The following is a 23,471-nucleotide window of genomic DNA, read 5'->3' on the forward strand; positions in this document are numbered from 1 at the left end:
CTATCATCTTTCCAATCTTCATCCTTTCAAGTCAAAGCCACTTATGAAAATGGAACCAGGGTATGGCCAAAATCAAGGTATTTTCTAAATATGAAGCTATCTAATTGGCATATTCAGAATATTAAAATCTCTATTAACTTTTATCTGATTGGGACAGTTTGATCTTCACCCAGTAATAAAACAGTAAAAAATCACACCTTTTTTCTTTCAAGAGAAGAAAAATAACAGAAAATATCAAATTCAAATATTCACAGCTTGTACTTAAATGCCACAAATTAAGAGTTACTAATTATACAGTAGCTGCCAAACTGCTATACTCTTGTGATTTTTGTAATGATAGATTTGAGGATCTAAGAGGCTGCATCATAATAACTGCAAATGAAATACCAATGAATGTACAAAAAATAGTATAATTACACAGAAAATATTTATTTTATTACTTATCTGTTAACTACACACAAAGGTGCATCACAAAATGGATATTTATAAAATATTGATGAACTTGGTGGTTATAATCCCATTTATAGCAATCCTAATTTGAGGAAGTTTATTTGACATTTTTTGGGAAAGCGTTTGTGTCTTATTTAGTGTTTTAAAGTTTAATTATCAGCCTTCAATTGATATTCAATTTCACTTCTGGCTACTGTTCTGAGAGGTGTTATATCCTGGTTACCTATTTCTAGACAAAACAATTTATCAACTACAAGTCTATTAGTAATCACTGACCTTTAAAATGCAATACTCAGAAATGCATATTGATAAGGCATAGCACTGTGACTCAGAAGACCAGAGTTTCAGTTCTGGTGTTTTAATCTTTTTTGAAGGCATCCATGGACAAACTATTTCACCTGTCTTTGCCAACTTGCCCCATCACTAAAAACAAGCTGGCCTCCTTTATTAAGCACTGTGGGTCTCATTCAACTCTTCTACACATTGAAGCTTGTCTAAGACATTGCAACTGCTTTTCCCTGGTGACCAGATATGCAGCTAGAACAATACCCTTCAATGCCACGAAATTTTTTTCTCATAACAAGATTAGAAGGGTGATTTCAATCTATGCCTAATTATTCTGGCAATACTCCTATCTCATGCTCTCCTCCCAAACTACCTGGAACTACTACAACTTGAATGTGGATGGTTTTAAGTTCTACTGTGAACTCAGCCCATGTTCATCTAGGCATGACAGCAAATCTGAAAGTTGACTGAGAGATCAGACAGGAATTTCCTTTGAGATCTACAGAAGAAAAAAATTACAGAAAATTTGGTACTATCTATGATGTTATCCATCTAACAGCACAGGAACAAATAGTATGCTTCTGACTCCCACAGGGAACAGAATGGTGCCCAACTGAAATCAGGTTTTTCTCCCTTTCTCACAAGAAAAAAGAAAGGACATAAATGGCAGTTTGTGTTCATTAATTATCAGTTATCACAGAGTACTTGTAGCAGGACTCTGAGACTTTCTTGTAATTCTCTGGCTTATTGTGTATATCCAGAAACCTGAATATTCAGGAACCAACTGAAGCAATTTCATCCGCAAAGGCTTTCAATACTCAAAAAAACTTCTTGGATTTCAGTCATTCAGTCACTAAACCTTTTCATCACCTTCAAATTCAGGCTAACAGTCTGGAGTTCAAGCCAAAAAAAAAAAAAAAAAAAAAACAAAAAAAACACCAAAACAAACAAACAAACAAACCAAAACCAACCAATCAAAAAAAACAAACAAAAAAACCAAACACAACAACAACAACAAAAAAACACCACCAAAAAAACTTATCAGAGTCAAAGTGATGCATCAGAAAGAATTCAGCCTGTGGGTATGCTCTGTGATTTGAAGGTACTTCCCTATCTGTCCTGAAATGAAAATTTACAGCTGCAGGCTCCTGTTGGACCTTTGTGTGCTCAATAAATGTGAAATAACCACAATGTTCTGACGGAGTAACTGCCTATTTTCCATTTGGATGGATCTTACTACAGCTGCCCATGCTATTGCCACCTTTCCTGCTTTTGTGTTCTACACTCATTTCCTCATGGGGATGGCACAACACATTGCAGCTGTCAGAGAACATATTCTCCTGGTAACTGCAGGTTTACACCAGCAGTGTTTTGCACAGAACACAAATTGCAAAACCTGTATTGCAAAATCTGCCTGACTCTCAATCGCTTTTTTGGCTGCTCTGACTTACACAGTTTGGACCAAGATTGCCACAGAAACATGGTATCATTTTTTCTCCCATCTTCTCCTTAGTAACAAGATGATTATCAAAGTAATTCTGAATGAAAAAAAGATTTTTTTTCCATGGGAATTACTACTAAAATTAGACAAACAGAAGGGATTTTATGCTCTAAAATGAATCAAAAATAAAACAGAAATTAGTCATCACATTTGCATTCTGGTGATAATCAACAGTTGACTCCTTATAAAGACATTGTTTTAAAGGTATTTAAATCCTGGGATCCCTGGCAATGTAAAAATATATCATAACAGCAAAGCAACTAGCACAGCTTCTCTTTCTGGCATGTGCTCTACTTGAGTAGAATACTGATTGCACTTGATGTCTTTTCAGCATAGACATGAACTATCTCTTCCATTCATTTAAAAAACATTTTTAAATGGAAACTGAAATGGATTTTACCAGTAGGACAGACCTATCTCATTAAAGCCACTGTAGCCCAGCTCTTGCCTGCTTAGTCCCAGATCTTCAAGGTCCATGCATTTAAATCCAGGCGGGCACTGGTAACCTTCTTCTAGCTCTCTGGAACAGTGGGTGTCTGGGATAGCTAAATTATTCCAGGTTACATTTCTGTGAAAAATACAAAATTAAGTTGTTACATAAACTCAGTCCATAGCAAAACTAAATATTTGAAAGTCAGAGAACTAAACTGAGAAGTTAATCAGCTGTTATTTTTTACTATCTGGTGTTCTTTGGTATATACATTATCTTCATTAAGCACTTACTGTAAAGGGCAAGCTAGCCCACTCCTAAAACTTCATCGTTATGTAATGACAGTAAAAATACTACTGCCAGAAATTTCATACTAATGCCTAGAGACCCCATAAAAATGGAGACTCTCCAAGAAAAGGAAGAGTTAACATTCAGGTGCTCCAATGCTCTTTAATGCAATTTGAAGACAATGTTTCAGGCTCCCTTGCAGATCCTGAGAGTGTTTTCAGCTGCAGTCAGTCCTACGACTTAGACCTATAAAGGCATTACCTGTGCTTGCTTTGACACTCCTTAAAAGGATCCTTGTGAATGATTTGTCAGTCACCAGAGTATGTATTCAGCTTCCTTTAACTTGATCAGGACAGGCTTTCACCACAGATGAAGGGTCACAGGAAAGAAGTCAAACCACTACATGTGTAGTGCAATTAGTATCTAGGCATTGCTGTGACTGAAACAGATCTGACTTACTTTTAGGTCAGTCCAGTAATTATTTGGTAGAAGAGCTGAAAAAAATCGAACTGGTTTGAACTGGTTCAAGCTGATTTATATAAGTGACAGCAACATTTTAAAATAGAAAGATCATGAGACAAGGGCCAGTGACCCAACACAATGTCACAGCATTGGCCATGTTTTACTGTTGTCAGAGGCTGAGCATCATTTGTTTCCCAGTTTCTCCGGCAGCTGTGGTTGAACTGCTGGAGGCTTTGTCACACTGGGAATTTGGACCACAATGGGAATTTGGGTAGGCCCAGTGCTAAGGGCCATAGAAGCTAAAAGAAGAGGGAGGACAAGTTTGATGCTCTCTGTTCTATTAAATACATGCCTGTGGCATGGACACATAAATATGGGCTAACTAAGTATTCCCAAACTTTGTGAAGGGGAAGCTCAGGCAGTTGATTCCCCCTAATCACTTACAGTGCCCAGTTAATAATCACAATACACAATCCCTCACCACAGACTGATCACCCCATTTTCCCAGAAGTAGTTCAGTTAAGAGGTAACCTCAGCAAAGCACCCCCACCACCCGGAGCAGGTCCCTGCCAGGGTCTGCAAAACAACACAGCACAGAAGTGGGGATTCACATTCCTTGTGCTATGGGGCTGCTGAGCAAACCAAAGAGAAGAAAGGTCCAAATAAGGCTCCAACTCTGCTGAATGAGTACACAGCTAAGCAATAAATGTTTTTCTCCCTGCTTGTATTCTCTCATCCAGCGCATGAAGATCCTGATTTTTGGTTCAGTCCCAGGGCAATGTCTAATCAGACGTGAAAAGCTAATCATAGTGAGCTCTGGTCTGAGAAAAAGAAACAGTCCATGGCATTTTCCATTCATGTTCAGGTTGATTTTGACTTCCTGGTTATAGCATAGTTTTGATATAAAGCACCCAAAATAATTGCTGAAAGCTACAAAAAAAAAAAAGTTGTAGTATTCACTCTGTTATACTGAGGCATCAACCAGTGTCTTAAAATACATCATTGAAAATTATCTTGCTTGTCCACAGAAAAGGTGAAACTTCTCAGCCTGCCCTTTAATATAATTAGTATCTTACTGTTCTTCTGAAAATCCTTTTCCTTTAATCTAACTCACAGATGCATTTTGACAACTAAACTGGGTGAACAGAAGCTTTAATTACTTTATTTTTTATTGCTTTTATGCACTGTGTGGAATCGTATTACATTATTTGAAATCTGCCAGTGTGAAACCAAAACATTCTACAAAACTTTTCCATGGCAATTATAAATGCAGATAAATAACAACTGTGACATCTATCCTATAGTCATTTCTTTGTGATACCAGAGAGACATATACATCTGCATGGATGCACACACAGACATGTAGTTTCAGATGGAGTTTTAAAGAACACCCTGAAATTTGTGCATTACTAAAACCACAGACAGATACACAAGCATATGTGTATTTATTCCATGTCTGTAAACATGATCAGAACATCACTCAAGTATTTCAAAATTAATCTGTTCACCCTAATTCCTTTAAATTAGAAGATGTTAATTCATATCCAGTTGCATGCTTTATGTTAGATGTATAGCAGTTCCATCCAAAAGCCATTACCATATATAGGATTAACATAAAACAATGTTTTACATATATTTTTAGAAATTAAAATTAATTCATTGGCTCAAGCAGATTCAGAACCCCATTTGCTGGTAGCTAATGAATTACACATTATGGTTTGCATTAGAAAATCCCTCAAACCCCAAGAGGCCAGCTGCATAAGGGCATATTATTAAAAGCATTGCAGGCTCTCAACCACTGCAATGCAAATCATTCATTTAAGTGCTTCATTTAAACTTAGATAATTTGTTTTTAATTTAACCTCTTTTTACCAGGAAAAAAAAAATAAAGCTGTCTCTGTGCACTGAGAATGATTTAGGCTAAAAATAAAGAGTCTCTGCTTATAGTACCTGTACAGATACAGGCCTTTTTGGATCCCTATCACTTGGCAAGTTGTGTTCTGCCTCAAGACAGTAAATAAACATAGACTAGTACACATAGATAGAGATTATTCGATATCTACAAGTGTCTAGAATATCACCAGATGTTTTCAATATAAGATGATTTGAATTTTATTCCTTCATAGGACATACTCAATATCAATTAAGTACTGAGATACCGATTCAGAACATAATTAGTTTTAAGCATCTCAAAAGTTCAGTTAGGCAACATGCTTAAATGTCTTTCTGAACAGGGTTCCTGGATAAATTTATGAACAAGAAATAATTCATCCCATTAGACCAGCAATATTCCTATGCAGAGTATTCAGTGTCTGTGGAAGGCAGCATCAACCCAACAGGCGAGCTGAGAAATTAGTTCTCTACAGGAATGACACAGATGCAGAAGGAGATAATTGACTCCACTTCACTTGATAGGCATCCTCCAATAACAAGATTGTTGCAAAAGATATAGGACTGTTACTCTGACATGTTTTTAAGTGCCTGAAGAATTTTATGATGATATACATATGTACACCACAGGAAGGACCTGAATTGATGTCTCTTGGGAGAACAGTGCCTGTTTTCCATTGCATCTATTACACAACTTTCAACCATCATGTGAGATGTGAGAACAACCCCTCTTTTAGAAACTTCTCCTTATTAGGGCAGTTCTTCAAAGAGGGTTTTTCACACCTTAAGAGACAAATTACCATGGTAGCTTCTAGCTTCATGTTTTCTGCTAGCCTCTCTCTGCTGAAAATAGAGATGGGGAAAAAAAAAGGGATTTTGTTTTTTATTCTGGTATTCTATCAATTTTCTAAGATATCAACAGAAAGCCATTCAAAATTAAAAAGTTTCTTGTGTAGTTTCCAGATCCAGAAAATTTAAGAAAAAACTCCAAAACAAAACCTAAATATACTTATTGATAAAGTAATAAAAAATCATTTCAAATGGTTGATAAGGTAAAGAAGCTAATAAGTAAAAATGACAACTGGAGCTGAAGGATTTTCTGTATTCGTTAAAAGGAACCCTATGTCTGTCCCTGTACAAAACCAGACACTAGCCAGCTGCTGACTGGAGAGTTACTCATGTTAAAAATACCATTGCAGACATAAAAAATGGCTGGTAGATCATGAAGCAAGTAAGTAGCAACCATGCAGCTTCCAAAGAGGGAGCAATACATTAACTGGGGCTCAGAGGAATTGGCACTGTGCTCTGTGCTATCCATTTTCATTAGTGACCTGGGGGACCCTATGAACCCAGCTTCATCAAAATAGCATATGATGAAGCATATGATGAAGGACAACAAAAACCTTTGAGAACAGAGAAAGATTATGCAGTTCTGAAGACTTTAAAGGTTACTCGTCAGTAACTGTGATTTAATGTCAAGGAAGGAATTCAGATAGTGATAGAACCTACACAGAAAATGGACACTACTGTATAGAAAATACTAATACAGAAATAAGCTTAGATCAGATGACTGATAAAAGATTTTTCTTTTAGATATCAAGGGTTATAGTTGTTTCTTCTGCTAGACGTCTAACTCTAAACATGCAATTCCAAAAAAAAAACCATCTGTTCCTATGTGTTTCAGAAGAGATGCTTCTGCTTTGCCACATTGCCAGAACACAAGGGAAAAGCACCAAGCTAGTGAGACTGTAGCAATAAACTTTAAATAAACCCAGAGAACTCCACGGTACACTAAAGTTGTTCCTGAAGCTCAAGTTAAACGGATGCTGGGCTAGGATCTCTCAATAAATGCATTCTGATGAAGTAATACTGTGTTTCTACATTGACTTTAGACAAGTCATCTGATGAATATTAATACACTGCTCTCTTACATATATAGGTCAATGATATCTAATTAATTTGTCTTTATTCTGAAAATCAGGGTGATCTACTACCATGAAACAATCTCCCTGCACCATTCAACACAATTGTTATGGTCCATGAACCTATTTTTTACGGCATTAAATTTTATCTTACGTCAGTATTTTATGAAATGAGATATAATTTACAAGCTGAATTCATAGTGGGAAAGTAAGGTCAGCTGTGTTGTGAGCATTCTATTTTTAACAATGTTTCAGAGCCATTTTTGAAACAACAAAATATAAAAGCAAAATAAGTATAGATGTATATTAGTGGTAGAGGAACCTCTCCATTCACAAATCTGATATTGCAAATGCTATTTGCTAGGGTAGCAAAAACTTTTTTACAAATATATTTCTAATTCACTGAAACATACAAAAGAACAGATTTTTACATCAAATGCAGAATAAGTTTTTTAGTCACCAACACTTCACACTCCAGAGAGCTCTCTGCCACAACTGAGTCTATGCAAATAGCCAGAACTTGGCTAACTCAATTTTATTTTGCTCACACTGATTACTGGTGCCTTGGGGATGCCTCATGGTAGCCCTCAACATTTAGATACTGATCTAGGAGGTCGTAGGTCTCTGAGAGCCCTGTGTCCTATTTGAGTGTCTTGGATACATCAGTAATACCAAATGCCTGCCCATGGGTAAGTGCATCAAGTTAAAAACCCTTCAAGTTAAAAAAAAATTACACTTCCTATGATCAGCTAAGTCCTAAGCCTTAGTTCATTTTCCCCCTGTACCTCCAGCCAGTTATAGAGCATTTAACCTTGTTATCCAACTAAAAGTCTTTCCTTAAGGAGGAGAATTTACAGAGATAAGAAGAAAAAAATACTTATGGCATAACTATAATTAATGGCTGTAATTTTATACCAATAAAAATGAGCAAATCTGCGATTAAGATTCTTATGACAATATTATACAGAAACATTGTGCAGAAGGGAAGTTTTAAATTAATTTTCTGATTAGAATTTATCCTCTTAAAAGCTCAGATAGTTCATGGCAATAACTATACACCTGATGATACCATTAGGTAGTAAAAAAATACTACAATTTTTATTTACCATTCCAAGTTACATTCATTTTCAGAAGCTCGCTCCTCTTTCAAGAAGCTCTTGAAAGACAGGAAGCCTAGATGGAAAATTGCTTGCTTTTTACCTGATTCCTTACAAAAAGCAAAATGGAGAAAGGTTAAAGTTTATTTGTTGCGATTATTGTTGTGACCATGAATACAATCTAAGTACCTAGGCAATTTTCCTTTGCTTCGTCCTTTTAAATGTGTCTCTCATTCCCAAAACCATATCTTATTTCTTAATGTGCTCATCCAATCAAGTCCTTTTCTCCTTCTCCTTTTCCTTCTCTAAGTGGGAAACTCTGAACATACAACTGCTGTTAACAGATGGCTCCTAGACTACTTCCTTACACCAGTGCTCTTTTTACAGGCTTAACAACAATAACAGCTGCTCCTGCACAATTGTTAGAATAATTATAATATTATGCTATAATAATTGTAACAGCTTTCTAGTAAAATTTTCTATTTATCATTTTCATAATTATTACCCCATTCTGACCTCAGCTTAGCAAGGACAATATTGATGAATAAATCAGTGATATTGATATTTCTAAAACTTGCAGTAGGAGTTCATTGTTGAGATTTGGCATAGTTTTTTCAACATGCATTCAGTGTGAGTGAACTCTCCTGTCACTGTAGTCAGACACATATGTAATTTTTAACTTCAGTGAAATGGCACCATACTGCAGTTGAGTGCTACTGATACATCTAATCTGTGCAGAAAGAGATGGCAACTTAGAACCATGCTGCTGCTGGAGTCACTACAAGTTCCAGAGAATCCAGTAAGTGCCATCCAAAATCAGTGGTGACAGTGAAAGAAATTTCAGGTAGTACCTCTCTGTTTTCAGGACTACAGATTTGTTTAGGCACAACTCTTCCTCTGACATTTTATAATTTTAGCATTCTCAAGGGTCATTTTTAAATGTTATGTTTTACTTTTGGTCAAATTTAAATCTAAAGTCTCATGCACCATACTTTCAGAGCCAGTTTCCTGTTTTTAATCCAACAACAAAATCTGTGTTATCTTTTAAACTCTAAGTGTGAAAACTTCATCCATATTTAATGTTTCTCATAATTATATCTGTAATTATAACTATAAAGCTTTAAACTTTTTCTGGTAACAGATTGTCTCATATATATTCATTACTTTTATCACATTAAAAGATAAGATAGGGTATGCTTAAGGACTCATGGCTTTACGAACAACATAAACACAAAGCTTAAGCTTTGGCACCATTCCATGTTTTACATTTTGGCTTGGCAGACACAGCTTCTACTAATCAAGAATTAGTAACTGAGGAGAATATCAGACAGCATCTGCTAGGGATAATTATATTCAAATCAACAAGCCCAAATAACTGAGGGCATCTCTTCTACTAATTTTTAATAAATCTTCAAATAGCAGGGAAATTCCAGAAGAATGCTAATGTGCCATTAATTTTTAAAGAACAAGCAGCCCAATTGCTTAGCCTGACATAAAGCAAGACAAAAGAAAGAGCAAGATGATGAAAAGTCTAATTGGTAAAGAGTAAAGAACATTACTGTAATAAATGGCAGCCAGAATGGATCTAGAGAAAATAATTCTCATCATATTAACATGATTTTTATAAGATTACAGATTTGTCAAATAAAATTGCCTAGCTTGGACTTTGTAAAGCAATTCATTCAGTAACACATGACTGAATCAAAATTTGGCTCTATATAATATCAATAAAGCACCGGCTAAATGGGCTGAAAACTGATTAACTGACGTCAAAAAAATACTTGCCAGTGAAATAATCACCATGATCTATCAGAATCAATGAGAGAGAAACATATAAAATTAAGAATAAGGATAGAAACATAAATAAGAACAAGGCATTATCACCAATTATTGAATTATTTGGTTAGCTTTATCAAACAAACCAAAATGTGCTTTAATACAGCCAAATGCAAAGTTATAATGGCAAAATCACTGAAAGCAGATCTTATGGCCTATGGCCTATGGATTAAAAGGGATAACAGGATGGAAATACTGTGTTACAGAATATAGGTGCCACATAACAGTTTGAGATGAGGGGATGTAACAAGGCGTCCTCTCGTATTCATCCCAATAACATCATGGCAAGAGAAAAACTGCTTTCCCAGACTGTACACACAAAAACAATAACAAACTAATATTCCTCTCTTTATGACACTCATACAAATAATGATTAATATTACATACATATTTTTGATCAGAGCTTAGTATTCAAAAAACTGAGGAAGTCATAGAAAAAATGAAAATTACAACACTGAAGAACATGGTTTGCAGTAAAGGATCTAGAAAGCAAAATAATGTTAGTTTATTAAAAATCATATTGGTGCTTCAATTGTAAGTGGACTCACACAGAAAATATACTAGGAATTAAGGTTCTGGGTAGTCTAGCATAAAGAGGTATAATAAGAATAGAAAAGCTAACAGTTGAAGTCAGACAAATTAAAATGATGAATCAGGAACATTTTTTAATAGTGAAATGATTTTTTTAAGAAACAAAAAGTTCCCTTGCTTATGACTGTTCTGCAAACTAGTCAAGAACAGATACACTCCTAGGAGACACACTGGCATCAGACACAAGCTATAAGGTTTCATAGAAGGGAAACAAACTGAAGTCTGACTAGATGATCTAATAGTTACTTTTGTTTTTAAATTCAATATATAAATAGTGTAGTATTTTACTATTACTAATATATTTTCTTTCAGTAATTTTTCCCAAGGTGAATGGTTTTTTAATATATTGCCAATTCAGTTTAGATCTTTTATTCACTATTTATCTGTTCACTTTCAGGCTTCAGTATTGGGGAGGTTTTTGCCAGTTTTCCAAATCTTGTAGTGTCTAAGTTGGAGTATGAGGATGGAGCTTAGATATTCCTACTTTTTTTTGCCAATTTCACAAGAGGAAAACTATTTACAAGTTTATTCAACGAATTAAGAAATTAATGGTCTTCCTTCCCCTGCTCATATTCAGTATTAAGGCATCATTACATCAGACTGCCTATTACATGAGGCAGCAATATTGAGTAAAGTTTGGTTTGATTTTGATTGTAGTATTTTTTCAATTCACGTGTCACCCAAGTTCAGATCTAAAAATGAACCTTTGATGTTCCTTCCATTGCTGCTTATTGGACAGGAATTTTGAACAGGTTAAATCACCAACTTTAGCTCACACCTTAGGGTGCAAGAGCTCAAAGACCCAGCACCTCTTCGCTGAACCCCTATAGAAGGAGCTGCACAAGTAAAGACTGCAGGTCTGACGTCCCAACTTACCCTACCTCATTTTAGGCAATGAAGACAGAGAGAGAGAGAGAGAGATACATTTCCAGAGGTTCAAGGTCAGTGGGTTCATCCACACTCCTGAGGCACCTTTCTCTCTCTGACAGCCAGAGAGGAAATCCAGGGCATTTAGGTTCCTAGCATAGGTGCTAACATCGAAGTCAGATGATTCTGTCCTCATGGCAGATCACTTACGTTACACAAAGGCAACAGTGTCATTGCCCAAATGAAAACAGGATGGTTGCAGCTAATCAACAAATTTGACAAGCTATTGGTTTGATCACTTGTCACTGGCATAAGAGGAAATTATATTCAACTTACTCAGCCATTACCCTTCAAAGTAACTAAGTCACTGAAGTTCACCACAGAAAAATGAGTAAAAGAAGAAATATATCCTATGCACAGTGCTGAAATGTACAAGCAGGCACTAGAAAAAAAAGCTCAGAAAAGAAAATTTCAGGAGTTCCAGTAGGCATTTGTTTATAATGTACCATGCACAAACAGTACTATTTTGAGATTTCATCAAATTCCACGACATAACAACTCTATGACACCTCATTTTTGTAACTGCAACAATCAGTGATGATGGAGCTGAATTCAAATGGCAATTGCATGACATGTATGCTAATGCAAAATTTGTTTCAGAATAATCAAAACCACATGAATTAATGGCATTTACACAATGAAGGAGGCTGTCACTCTAAGTGCTTAATATACAGGAAATAGACAGGAAGAGTTAAAATCAAATCTTGCTAGCTTGTATGAATTTGCATGTCACTGAGGTATATTGAATTGAATATTACAAGTTGAAGTGATCTCATACATACAGTACTACTATAATCCAATACAGTATTTATAGAATTTAAAAGAACAAGTAAAAAACACCTCTCTTGTTTAAATTTCAAAGTCATAAACTGAAATATATCAAACAATCTAAGAAGAAGACTGCATCCAAGTTGATTTTAAACTATGTTCAGGACTACTTCAAAAAAACCTAGGGTTATGTATGTTTATCTGGATGAAATACAGAAAAATGTCTTCTAAGGTGCTATCTAACCACTATGGGGAAAACAAAGGGCCAATAATCTGCACTGTAGAATTTAAAAATCCCAAGATTGAAGTTCATCTGAGAATTATTTCCTTCTAAAGTTTAGAAGCACTTTTGGATGCCTCACCCATGAAGCAGAGTTAGCTACAACCAGTGAGCAGGGAAGGTTTTCCTGACTCTTTTTTGACCACTGCACCATGCAGTTTTATCTCCCTAGACTTTTTCCTTAGGCACCAGACAGGGGGATCTTCAGCATGACAAAAAAAAATACTGCCCTGAATCCAAATCTGAACTACATGAGAAACCTTTTCCTTCCTAAAGGTCCTAAAGTGTCAAGACCAAACACGGGATGCCTCCAACAAATGCTTTTACACACACCAGTCACAAACACCTGTAGTGGCAGGAGATGTGACTAAGCCCAGCAGATGGGGCTGCTACCACTGAGCACCTGAGAAAAAATTTTCAACAACATCCAGCTAGCTCAAAAAGGAAACCAGTTAGCATTTGGTGCCTGGAAGTCTGATGGGGCCCATCTGCCAAAGCTCTCACCTTACCTGGGAGAAAGCAGCTTGATATATCCATTTGATAGCATGGCTGGAACTCAAAGCTGGCAGGAAGACTTACTGCCAAAACTGGATCGCTGTTTTACCTGGTGAAAGGGCTTCTCTCTCAGAGCATTACAGACAGAAGTATTAAAATACACAGCTGCAGACCTACAGTAAGGTCAAATAAATTTTTCAGGGATCTATAATATTGCTGGGTTTCCAAGAGACCGAAATGTAAAATCTCAAATTGGTCTAGCCTTCAAGGCTAGAGCCTACCTCCTGCTCTAAAGAAAAATTAAATGAGGGATTGACAGTCTGTAACCAAAGCTTTATCCTCAAATAGCAGCTGAAAAGCCCTTCTCATTAAACTGCCGGGTAGAAGATGCACAATAAGTTGGTTTGGATTGTAGTTTTAATGCTGCAGCATGCTGGGCAATGGCCATGACAATCAAGAGAAGAGGCAGACAGCACAGAAGGCCAAACTGTAACAGGTAATGACTCTTGCTCCTGCTGCCTTGGCAGGGCTCCTAATAAAGAGGAAGCATGAGGGTGCTAAGCCTTTATCTGAGGTGAACTGAAGATGAAGACAAGGAGCTGAAAGGAAGAAGGTGGCAGTGATGCACGAATTTGTGAAGAAAACTGGTCAAATCACACATCAGTGTGTCCATTCTTTCATGTAACAGCATAGCCTGCTACAATAGGGACAAAAGGGAGGCAAGTCTTTTAGGCACTGGAAAAGAGCAAATGTGGTATGCATTTGTATCAAGTACAAACAGTGTAGTTCACTGAGTATAAAGACAGGTCTTCCACACTGAGGAGTAATGTTGGATTTGGGGTCTTTTCTTGAAATTTATTAAAAACTCCTCTATCTTAGATGAGGGAGAGAGCAGAGGAGTGAGGGCCCAGCTAGATAAGCAGCTGAAAAAGCAGTGGTAGGGATGGGAGATGTATGTAAAGATTGAGTAAAAAACTATTTCGCATAACTGTAACACAAAAATTAATAATAGCACCTCTGATAGTAAAAAGCACGTTTTGGTGGGAGGTTTGGACATTCCATGTGGGGTAGGATGAAAACTGAACTTAGAACATTCATGAATAGGCTCTCACCTATGTTGGTACTCAAAGGGAGAGAAAACAATAAAAACTTCAGGAAGCCACTCTCCCACTTTTTTCCTACTGTACAACAGCTCTGCATCCAATCCCCCTCACTTTGAACGTGTCTCCCTTTAAAAGAGATGTACCAAAGGCAAATAGCTCTTCAGTTGCCCAGGATAACAACACCTGACCTTTTGTTATGTCAAGAGGGACCCCATAAAATCACAGAAAAATAAGGTTGGATAGGAACACTCAACAGGACATTAAATATAATTCACTGCTCCAGTCTATTTCTACTTTTACCAAGAGAAGTTCCCACAGCCTGTTTTAAAGATCCTCAGGAGTGAAACTCCTCTCTAAGAAATGGACAGGTGCAACTTTATCCCTATCACTGCAAATCTTTTTCCTCATATCCTACCTAATATGAAATTTTCATCCTGAACTTTCATACAGGTACTTCTTATTCTAGTGTATTACAGAAAGAGGGAATAGATTCCTTTACTCTGTGCAAAAGTGCTTATCCATGCAAAACCTGTGGTATGTCCACCACTTTAATTTTAAAGTTAAAAAACTGCTGAACACACTTTATCAGCTCTGCTCTCTCTCTACATACATTTGTCTCCTTTAGACTCTCTCCAGACAATACCTATATATTGTAAGATACTACAATTTTACATTTTTACAAGAGCATAGTAGTGTTGATCTCTGTTCCTCCATTAGGCTTCTAAATCACTTTATGAAGAACTTACCTTTTCCATATCACTCACTATTCTGTATTTGTACAGCTGTTTTCTTCTAAGTGCAGTATATCATCCCTGCTGCATTTCATCCAACTTTTCAGAGCATGTCTTCAATTTTTCAAGACCATTTTCATTCTAATCTTGCTTTCTGAAACATGTCCTTCCTAACCTCACATCATCCTCAGTGCAGTAAGTGTATTCTATGTGCCACCATGCAGGATGTTAATGAAACTCCAAAATGCACATGGCAGAATTATGTGAATCCTGGTTCTTTCTGTTCTGACATTAACAGAATCTCACTGAGCATGTTTTTTAAGCAGTTTTGGACCTATTCTATGATTATTTTCACCTTAACCATGTTTCTCTTGCCAGTTTACAAAAATGTCCTGTGAGACTGCTACAAAGCCTTTCTAAACTAAAGACATATGACATCCAATTCACATGGCTGTTATGCTGCCACAGGCAATTATATTTGTTTGACATGGTTTATGCTTTAGAAATCCATATTAACTCCTACTCACTTCCTTGTTTTCTTCCAACTGCTTACAAAATTTTTGTTTGTTTATTCACCACAGAATTCTTTCAGGGAAAGAAGTTTACAGTATTCCTAACATAATTCCCTGGCTTTTCTTGTCCTGTCTCTTTCCTCCTTTTCTAAACGTCTACTGTTTTCCTGCTTCCCACCCATCATCTACAAGCTCCCAGAACTAATAAGATAGCTGAGATGGCAGCTTCAGTCTGCTCACAAATATCTCAGGGTGGATGAATACTCCAGCATTTCCCAGGCCTCACTGAACTGCATTAATCCACAGGATTGGGAGAGGAATCAAATTTAGGCATCACATTCAGCTTCCAGAAGACAATTCGAAACTGAAAGCAGTCACCTCGTTTGCAAAACAGTGTATGGAATAGATTGCTCATGGAAAGAGATCTGAAACACCATAGAAACAGCTTGCTTTTAAAATTCTTTCTCTTTATAAATGTTTTCACATCTAGAAGTGACAATTTTTCACAGCATTTCAAGGTTAAATTAGATGTACTGCTCAATGATAACTGCTATTTAACCTGTGAATGTCAGGACATCCACAGCCTTCTATATTAGTTGCCTGGCTTCCTCTTGCAATATGAACAACTTCCCTAGCTTCCTTTATATTTAAGAAATCAAACACTACCCAATCACCCATCAGGAAGATTCAATGAAGATCACTCTTGGGATTTCGTTTTTCTGAGGATGTCTGGTCTTTCCGTCAATTTTGTGATACACTGGAGGATATTCTGACTTCTGGCAGCCTAGACTCCTGAAGGTTTCTGTGGAAAGCTCAGTACTCATCAGGCCTTATTTCTGTACAGTGATTATCAGGTAAAAATCTTGTGGCTAAACATAAAACTTTCCCTACAGCAAAGAGGAGATTAGGTAGCTATATTATTTAAATTCTTGTATTTATTGTGAGCCAATCTCCCAACAATCTTTAAAATCTACACCAGTTTACTCAAAAGGACCTTTTCTCAAAAAAAATCTCATAAAGACTGACAGGCTGAAAGAAATTCAATCAACTCTTATGTCTGCACTGAGATAGAGAATTGTGTAAACTTAAATGGCTCCAAATCTTAATGCAGACAAGTACGTGTCATTACTAAGCCACCAGAAACTGAGGTAATAGGGTTCTCATCATTCTATCATAGACCATCACTGAAAGCTCACCTTTTTGTTTAAAACTGAGCTGGATAACCAAAAAACAGTATAAAATCTGTGTTAAATGGATCAACAGTGTAATTACTTTGGGTAACTACCTGTATAAAAATTCCAATAAAAAATAGGATTTGTGCTCAGAAATCGCATGTCCCCTGAAAGTGATGAGAGCCAATTCCTGAAGGCTCTTTCCCCTGGACACCAATGCTGGTCACCACATCAGCACTCTCATCCATTCTTCTGACATGATTTCATTTAAACTGAATTACTTCTCTTTTTGACTGATGCTGCATTTTAATTGGTTTTGGTTGGGGTTTAAACAACATCATGCCGGAAAAGTAATTTTTTTTCCGTTTCTCTTGTCCCTGAGGAGTTTATACTAGAGACATGCTATCAGTAAGAGAGATTGTGACTAAATCCCAAAGACAATATTAAAGCAGGTCTGATTGTTCACTAGAAGTCAATAAATTGAAGTGTTCTGTTAAAGAAGTCTTGTTACACTGATTTTTCAAGCTTGCGCTTTGATTTCTTCCCTTTCTCAGAAACCTGATTACTCATTCTTATTTTCCCACTGCTGATGTAAGACAGTATCTCAAATTCCTTTTGTTCTTTTTAATCGTATTTATTCCCTCTATTAGACATTGTGGTGAACTTTCAGCTTCAGTCTTTGAAGCTGTTTTGTGACATTTTCATAACCTATGCACAGACAGATGGATGGATGACCAGGAGCCTCTTAGATCTTTCCATTACTCAGTAATTATTCTTCTTATCTGTTTTCCTGGGCATCTTCTGCTTTAAACAAGAAACTTTGCAAAGAGGGATTTTAAATTGACTGCCATGGTGACAAGGCAGATGCATCTACAGAAATATTCAGCCTATACCTTATCAAAAGTGTTAAAAAAAAAGAAGGTGCCTTAAAGAATGGCTTTGGGAAAATAAATAGGTAAGTACTAAAATTTATTGCAGTTAGCCATATTAGCTTTTCTCTTTTGATGAGGTTTCCTTTCCCTTGGCTCCGGTGCAGACTGAAATTTACAAAAGGAAAATTTACTGTGTGGAATGCATAGAAACCAATCATGCACTTTGGAATAATTCTTGTGCAGTCAAATGTATCTTGGGAGTAAAAATAAAGAAAGGACTAAGTAGCTACAGAATTGATTTGGAAAACATTTCTCTCTCCTGCAAAGTGTGAAAGTACCTTTTGTATACTGGAGGTTACCAAGAGTAAATTACAGTAGATCTGGGAACACAACTATTTTCACCTTATATTGTATATCTCTGAAATTAATCTCAGATATAACAAAAAATAAAACCCTGTCAAACTGTATATAATATATAGATTTATCAAGATTGGATTATATATAGATTACATTTCAGACATACCATCTCTTAAGCAACTGAAGACCCATACTATGGATATCCTTGTAATACACGAATTCTTGATAGAAAAAGATACTGGTTGGACATATCATCAGGAAAAAGTTTTTACAGCATAGTTGAAGAAAGATAAGTCATAATCACGAGGAAATAGAGTAATAAAATTGTCTAAGAAGAAGACAATGTTCCCTATAGGGCAGACAACGAATGAAGGAGAAAAGGAATTATCAAACAACAATAAACTTTTCAGCCTTTGTAAGAAAGTCAGATTCTGCTGATTTCTCAGACAGAATGAAAGCTCAGATTGTGGTTAGCTCGCTTCAGTATTTTTGTTTGTCAGAGTTAACATCAGAAAATGACTGAGGAGGTGGAGAGACAGGTCAAGCAGTGTGTGCACTGAGAAGGATGGAAAGAAAAGAACTTGCAGCAGTCAAAGAGGCAATAAGTGTCTGATGAGGATACCATGTCCTTTCAAATAAAAAAGAATAGGAAGATTTTAAGATACTGTTTTCAAAAGAAACTTGACTCCCTCATAATAATAATTCATAAGGCAGTAGATTTCAGAAATAGATGAAGCCTTGACCACAAAAATAAGATTTTACCCTTCCTGCTTGCCATGGAATTCTGCATAATAAGAGGCAAATCACCTAAAATTAAGTTTCTCAGAGGTGGTCACTAATTGGATGCTTTTGATTTTTCTAATCTTGACTTGAGAGCCCAGGATCTGGTCTGAAAAAACTGAAAATTTACAGCTTTAGCTCATTAATGACTGAAGTTATTTAAGGACAAGCACAGCCAGCTTTGGCCACTCTCCATTGCCTGGAACTGAGCCACCTGAAACAGAGAGACAGACACACAGACTCAACCTCTGAGAGGAATGTTTAACCCTCATTATAAAATTGAGGAACTGAACCTCAAAGACAAAAGTAAAATTTGGCAAGGCAATTTTTATACTTTTGTGCTCTATTACATCCAGCTAATAAACTTTCCTGGATTCAGAAGTGACATGTCCCGTTCTTTCTAACTATATTTTGGACCATTATCTGTCCATATTGTCCTCTTTTTGCAGCAGAACTGTTATTTCTTTCTCTATATTTATTTTCCTAGCCCATCGTGGGAATGCTAAATTCTGAAGCTAACACCAGGAAGGTCAGCCCTGACCTACGTGAAGGAGGCACACCCTAATTCCAACCTGAGCTTCTGAACTGTGTGGGATTGCATTTTATGGAAATGGTTTGGTCTAGCTCACCCCTGGAAAATGTATGGTTTATCCCAAGTCTGTATCCTCCCTGCAGTATCAAGTTATCTGTAACTCTATTGGCTGGAGAATGTTACCGCGCCCCTTTGAACCTCTGTGTTAAGAATGCTAAGGCAGAAGGCTCTGTCTCTTTACTCCTCTTCCCCTGGAGGCCTCAGGACGCTCCCCTCCCCTCTCCTTCCTTCCCCCTCCCCCCTTCCCTTCCCCCACTCCCGCAGGACCATGCTCCCTGCCTGGAGTAGGACTCTGAATAAACCCTCATCTCATCAGCACTCCACCGGCGTCTGAAGTCTCTTTGCCTGCCAGCACGGGAACACCACGACCCCCTAGGACCCGGGGGTCTCCCGGGTGACCCTCCCCGGGAGCCCCCCGAAAATTTAAACAACAACAGATGGTGCCCAACGTGGGGCGCCACAATTTATGTCACGGTGCTGTTTCGAGACCTCAGCGTCTCCACGCACGGCAAGCCCAGGCACCGAGACACGGGACAAGGATCAGTTCGTACGCCGAGCGACGATACTGATTCCTGTGGGTTCTTGTTAAGAGAGATCCTTGGCAGCGGTCTTAAAGTGACGAAGCAGAGGCAGGGTGGGAGGCAGTGAGGTAGCGATGTTTATTGTGCAGCAAGCGCGATATCACCTGCCTGCGCCTGCTCTCACAACTGCCCCGAGGGCGGTTCTGTGTACACTTTTATACAGATGGTGTCAGGGAGGGGTAAAGGTGAAACAACCAATAGAGGGAAATCTAGGGACCGTTAGACAGGTGCAATATTCAACTTTTGCCAACCAGGGGACAGGGAGAAATACAAAACTCGCAGGCTTTCTGACGGACAGAAAACTGACAGTTACGTCACTTGCCTCAGGGGTACGTGGATGAGGAGGGAACAAAGGAACATATAACAAACTCAATAAACTAAATTTCACACACCGCCACAGAACTGCATTCCTCAAAACTTATAAAAGGAACAACGAGGTGTAAATCTTCACAATAATATATAATGATGACTATTAAAGACAAGAAAAGGAAATTAGTATTTTCAGAGTAGGAATGATCAGTATGCCAAAACTGAGGTATATATCCACATGTCAACAACAAAGAAAAAGGTATGTTGTTCTTTGGAGGAACATTCATCAGAATAATTGGGGGAACACTTTCAGGGAAAAAAGTAGTGTCCAGTGTAACTGTAGTCATCATACACAATCATAGGAGTCATTTAAAATTATAAATCTAGTCTGGAGATTGCAAAAGTGATTAACTTCTTGCTGAAGGTGCCTATCCCACGTACCTTAAAAGTAACTTGAATTATATTTCTAATATTTATACAGCAAAAAACATATGCTTGATGATATTGAAAGAAAAAGGAGTTAAGGCTAGATGTTCAACCTCAAGTCTAAAATTCCCTTAGTTCTGCATACTCAACTTTTCCAACTTTAACCCTATTTAGGCAGGTTTTAAATTTTATTTTAGACATTGGATATTTGTCTCTTTTAAGGTTTTCCTGTAATCCAGTCTTTCAAAAACCTAAAATATAAGGGTTTCTGTATACCATAAAAAAAAAAATAATAATGCCTTATTCAGAGAGCAACCCAACAAATGTAGAAAAAATTAGTCAAATTTTTTATGGGCAGCCCTAAAGTTACAAACTTAGATTTCCATGTGGCAAACATTATTATGTCATATTTCACCTTTTTCTGTGGATTTCAAGGAAAAGCTATATTCAGTCACATAAGCAATTACTTGTGTATTCCACTCTTTTTTCAAACAACATTCTGTAACTCACAGAACTGCAGACCTTCTCTTTACCACATGCAAATTTTTTTACAAAGATTTTTTTTCCTCAAGTCTTCAGGAAGCTGTCAAAAAATCTGTGCTATAAAGATTTTCTCTTTAAAAAGAGAGGAATGGTTAGAATGAAAGAACTTGCATGCATGAAGTATACGAAGATCAGCTCCATATTTTACCATATTATTGATTAAATAATTAGGAAAATGTCCCAAAGGATTTTTTTTTAATTTAACAAAATACCATATTTCAGTATTTGGTCTAGCATAGTCTCAAATAATTTTTATTAACCTTTTTTGTATCTGCTGCTTCTAATTTTATATTTGACAGTTTTTAGGTTCTAGTTTAGAAAAAGCTTTAACACAGAGTCTTGCAATCATCAGACATTTTATTCCGTTCACTAGCAGATTAAGTGGTTGTTTTGCTTTCTTACAATGCTTACTCTAATTATGTTCTGACAAATTCAATACAAGAATAAAAGGATCCAATTTTGACTAAAACCAAGGCCACAACTCCAGAGCCAACGTGTCCCTATCCAAAAGAACAGGATCCAAAGGAATAGGGACCAAACAAAGAAACAGATGTAATAGAGTCTCACAATGTAATGCTACTCAAGGACACAGTCAAGCCCTCAATTCAACAGGACAGGTAAGCATATTATCTGTGATTTTATGAGCCATCTCAGTGACTCAGGAGGCTACATTGTACTTTGAGGTAATCTTGTGGTTAAGTACATGTTGAATCAAGAACATGATGTATACTCAGTTACTGGGGTAAAATATTTATCATTAGTATTTTGCAAAGGCTGGGGAAAAAAGGGTCTTTGAATCTGAGCAGTAGGTCCCAAAGAACTCGTAATTCAGGCAGGGCCTGAGATACTGGAAGAGGTTGCCAAGAGAGCTGGTGGATTCCCCATCCTTGGAAACATTCAAGATCAGGTTGGACAGGGCTCTGAGCAACCTAATCTAGTTGAAGAAGTCCCTGCTCATTGCAGGGAGGTTGGACTTGATGACCATTAAAGGTCCCTTCCAGCCCAAACTATTCTGTGATTCTACAATTCTAGGGCTTCTTTAGGTCTTTATGGCCCAATAAAAAGACATTCTAGGAAAACACAGAAGAGTGCAAAAGCTGCTGAATCATCAGTGACTCGGATCAGCCACAAGTGGCAATGCTCTTCTTAAAAATCCTCTCCACTTTCCTGCTCTGTCACCTGCCTTCCCTATCCAACATCGATAGTCACTCAGCCCACTAAGTCAGACTGTAGCCTAATGCCACAAATTGTATCTCTCTGTCACGGTTAAAATTTGTGGTTTTCATCATTCTTACTATTTTTGTTTCCTCAATTTGCCTTAGTGTATTTTGCTGGACTGCTTTTAATCTGTTAAGTCCATTTTACGTCTACTGATGCCAACTAAAATAAAACACATGCAGTGAAAGAACAGGCCCATATCATGCCTGCACAGGAAAACTCACCCTGGCTGCGTGTCATCAGTCACACAATGGTATGTAAAAGTTCCAAACATCTGCACTCCCAGGATCCCATACAGGAGAAGAAAGAACAGAAGGAAAATTGAAACGCTCCATATTTGCTCTCCAGAACGCCTGGCAAAAAGATAAACAGGTCACTGAAAGCACAGACAATGTGACACCTCCTCTGAAGAGCTCTAGAGGAGAAAATATGCTCATGCGAAGAGAGCAGTATTTAATCCTGCAGAAAATTTGTCCTTAAAACGATTCTCTCACTCTGTGCACAAATATAAAAGGGGGCTGTCGTTTTTTTTTCTAAACCCCTAAGTTAGGGTAATTAAACCAGCTGAAAACTGCAAAGGGCAGAACAAAAACACCCAAATAAAATGCATAAAATCTGGCTTTTGTAAAATAGCATTTAATGACACATACAGACAAGATACGCTGATGAAATAAATTTGATACAGAATAAAGACCAAGCACACTTACATGTGTTTGTTTGCATCTCTGTATATGCAGCAACACATGCACACTCATACCTGGAATGGTCAGGGCATGTGTTCATGAACTCTGTATTTATAAATACTGCCCTACTAAGGGTATTCACCTTGATTATTAAATGGCCGTATTAATGCAACAGAATTTACTGCCATTGGTTGAAAATTGCTGGCCAGAACTATTAGCAAAATACTTTAAAATTTATTTAAACATTTGAAAGTTCTGATTGTTTTCTATCAAACTTGATGATTCATTAAATATGGAAAATAGCAAGAATTTTTTGGCCAGAACTAAAACTCAGGAGGAAAATGCCCATTAAGCATGAAATGTCATTGAT

General features: G+C 37.1%; 1 protein-coding gene across 6 annotated transcripts in view; it reads right to left on the minus strand.

The window, feature by feature from the left end:
• Positions 1-23,471, minus strand: part of NALCN (sodium leak channel, non-selective) — a 238,554-nt gene that overhangs the window by 183,602 nt on the left and 31,481 nt on the right. For 5 of the 6 annotated variants that reach the window (XM_063392374.1, XM_063392373.1, XM_063392371.1 and 2 more), the window contains 2 exons: positions 22,643-22,771; positions 2,650-2,804 (listed from right to left, as the gene is read on the minus strand). In XM_063392374.1, coding sequence (XP_063248444.1) covers positions 2,650-2,804; positions 22,643-22,771 — 284 coding nt within the window. Of the gene's footprint in view, positions 1-2,649; positions 2,805-22,642; positions 22,772-23,471 lie in introns of those variants that run through there. The other variant, XM_063392376.1, reaches the window with a different exon arrangement.

The sequence above is a fragment of the Prinia subflava genome, chromosome 3 (assembly GCF_021018805.1).
Source record: "Prinia subflava isolate CZ2003 ecotype Zambia chromosome 3, Cam_Psub_1.2, whole genome shotgun sequence".
NCBI lineage: Eukaryota > Metazoa > Chordata > Aves > Passeriformes > Cisticolidae > Prinia > Prinia subflava.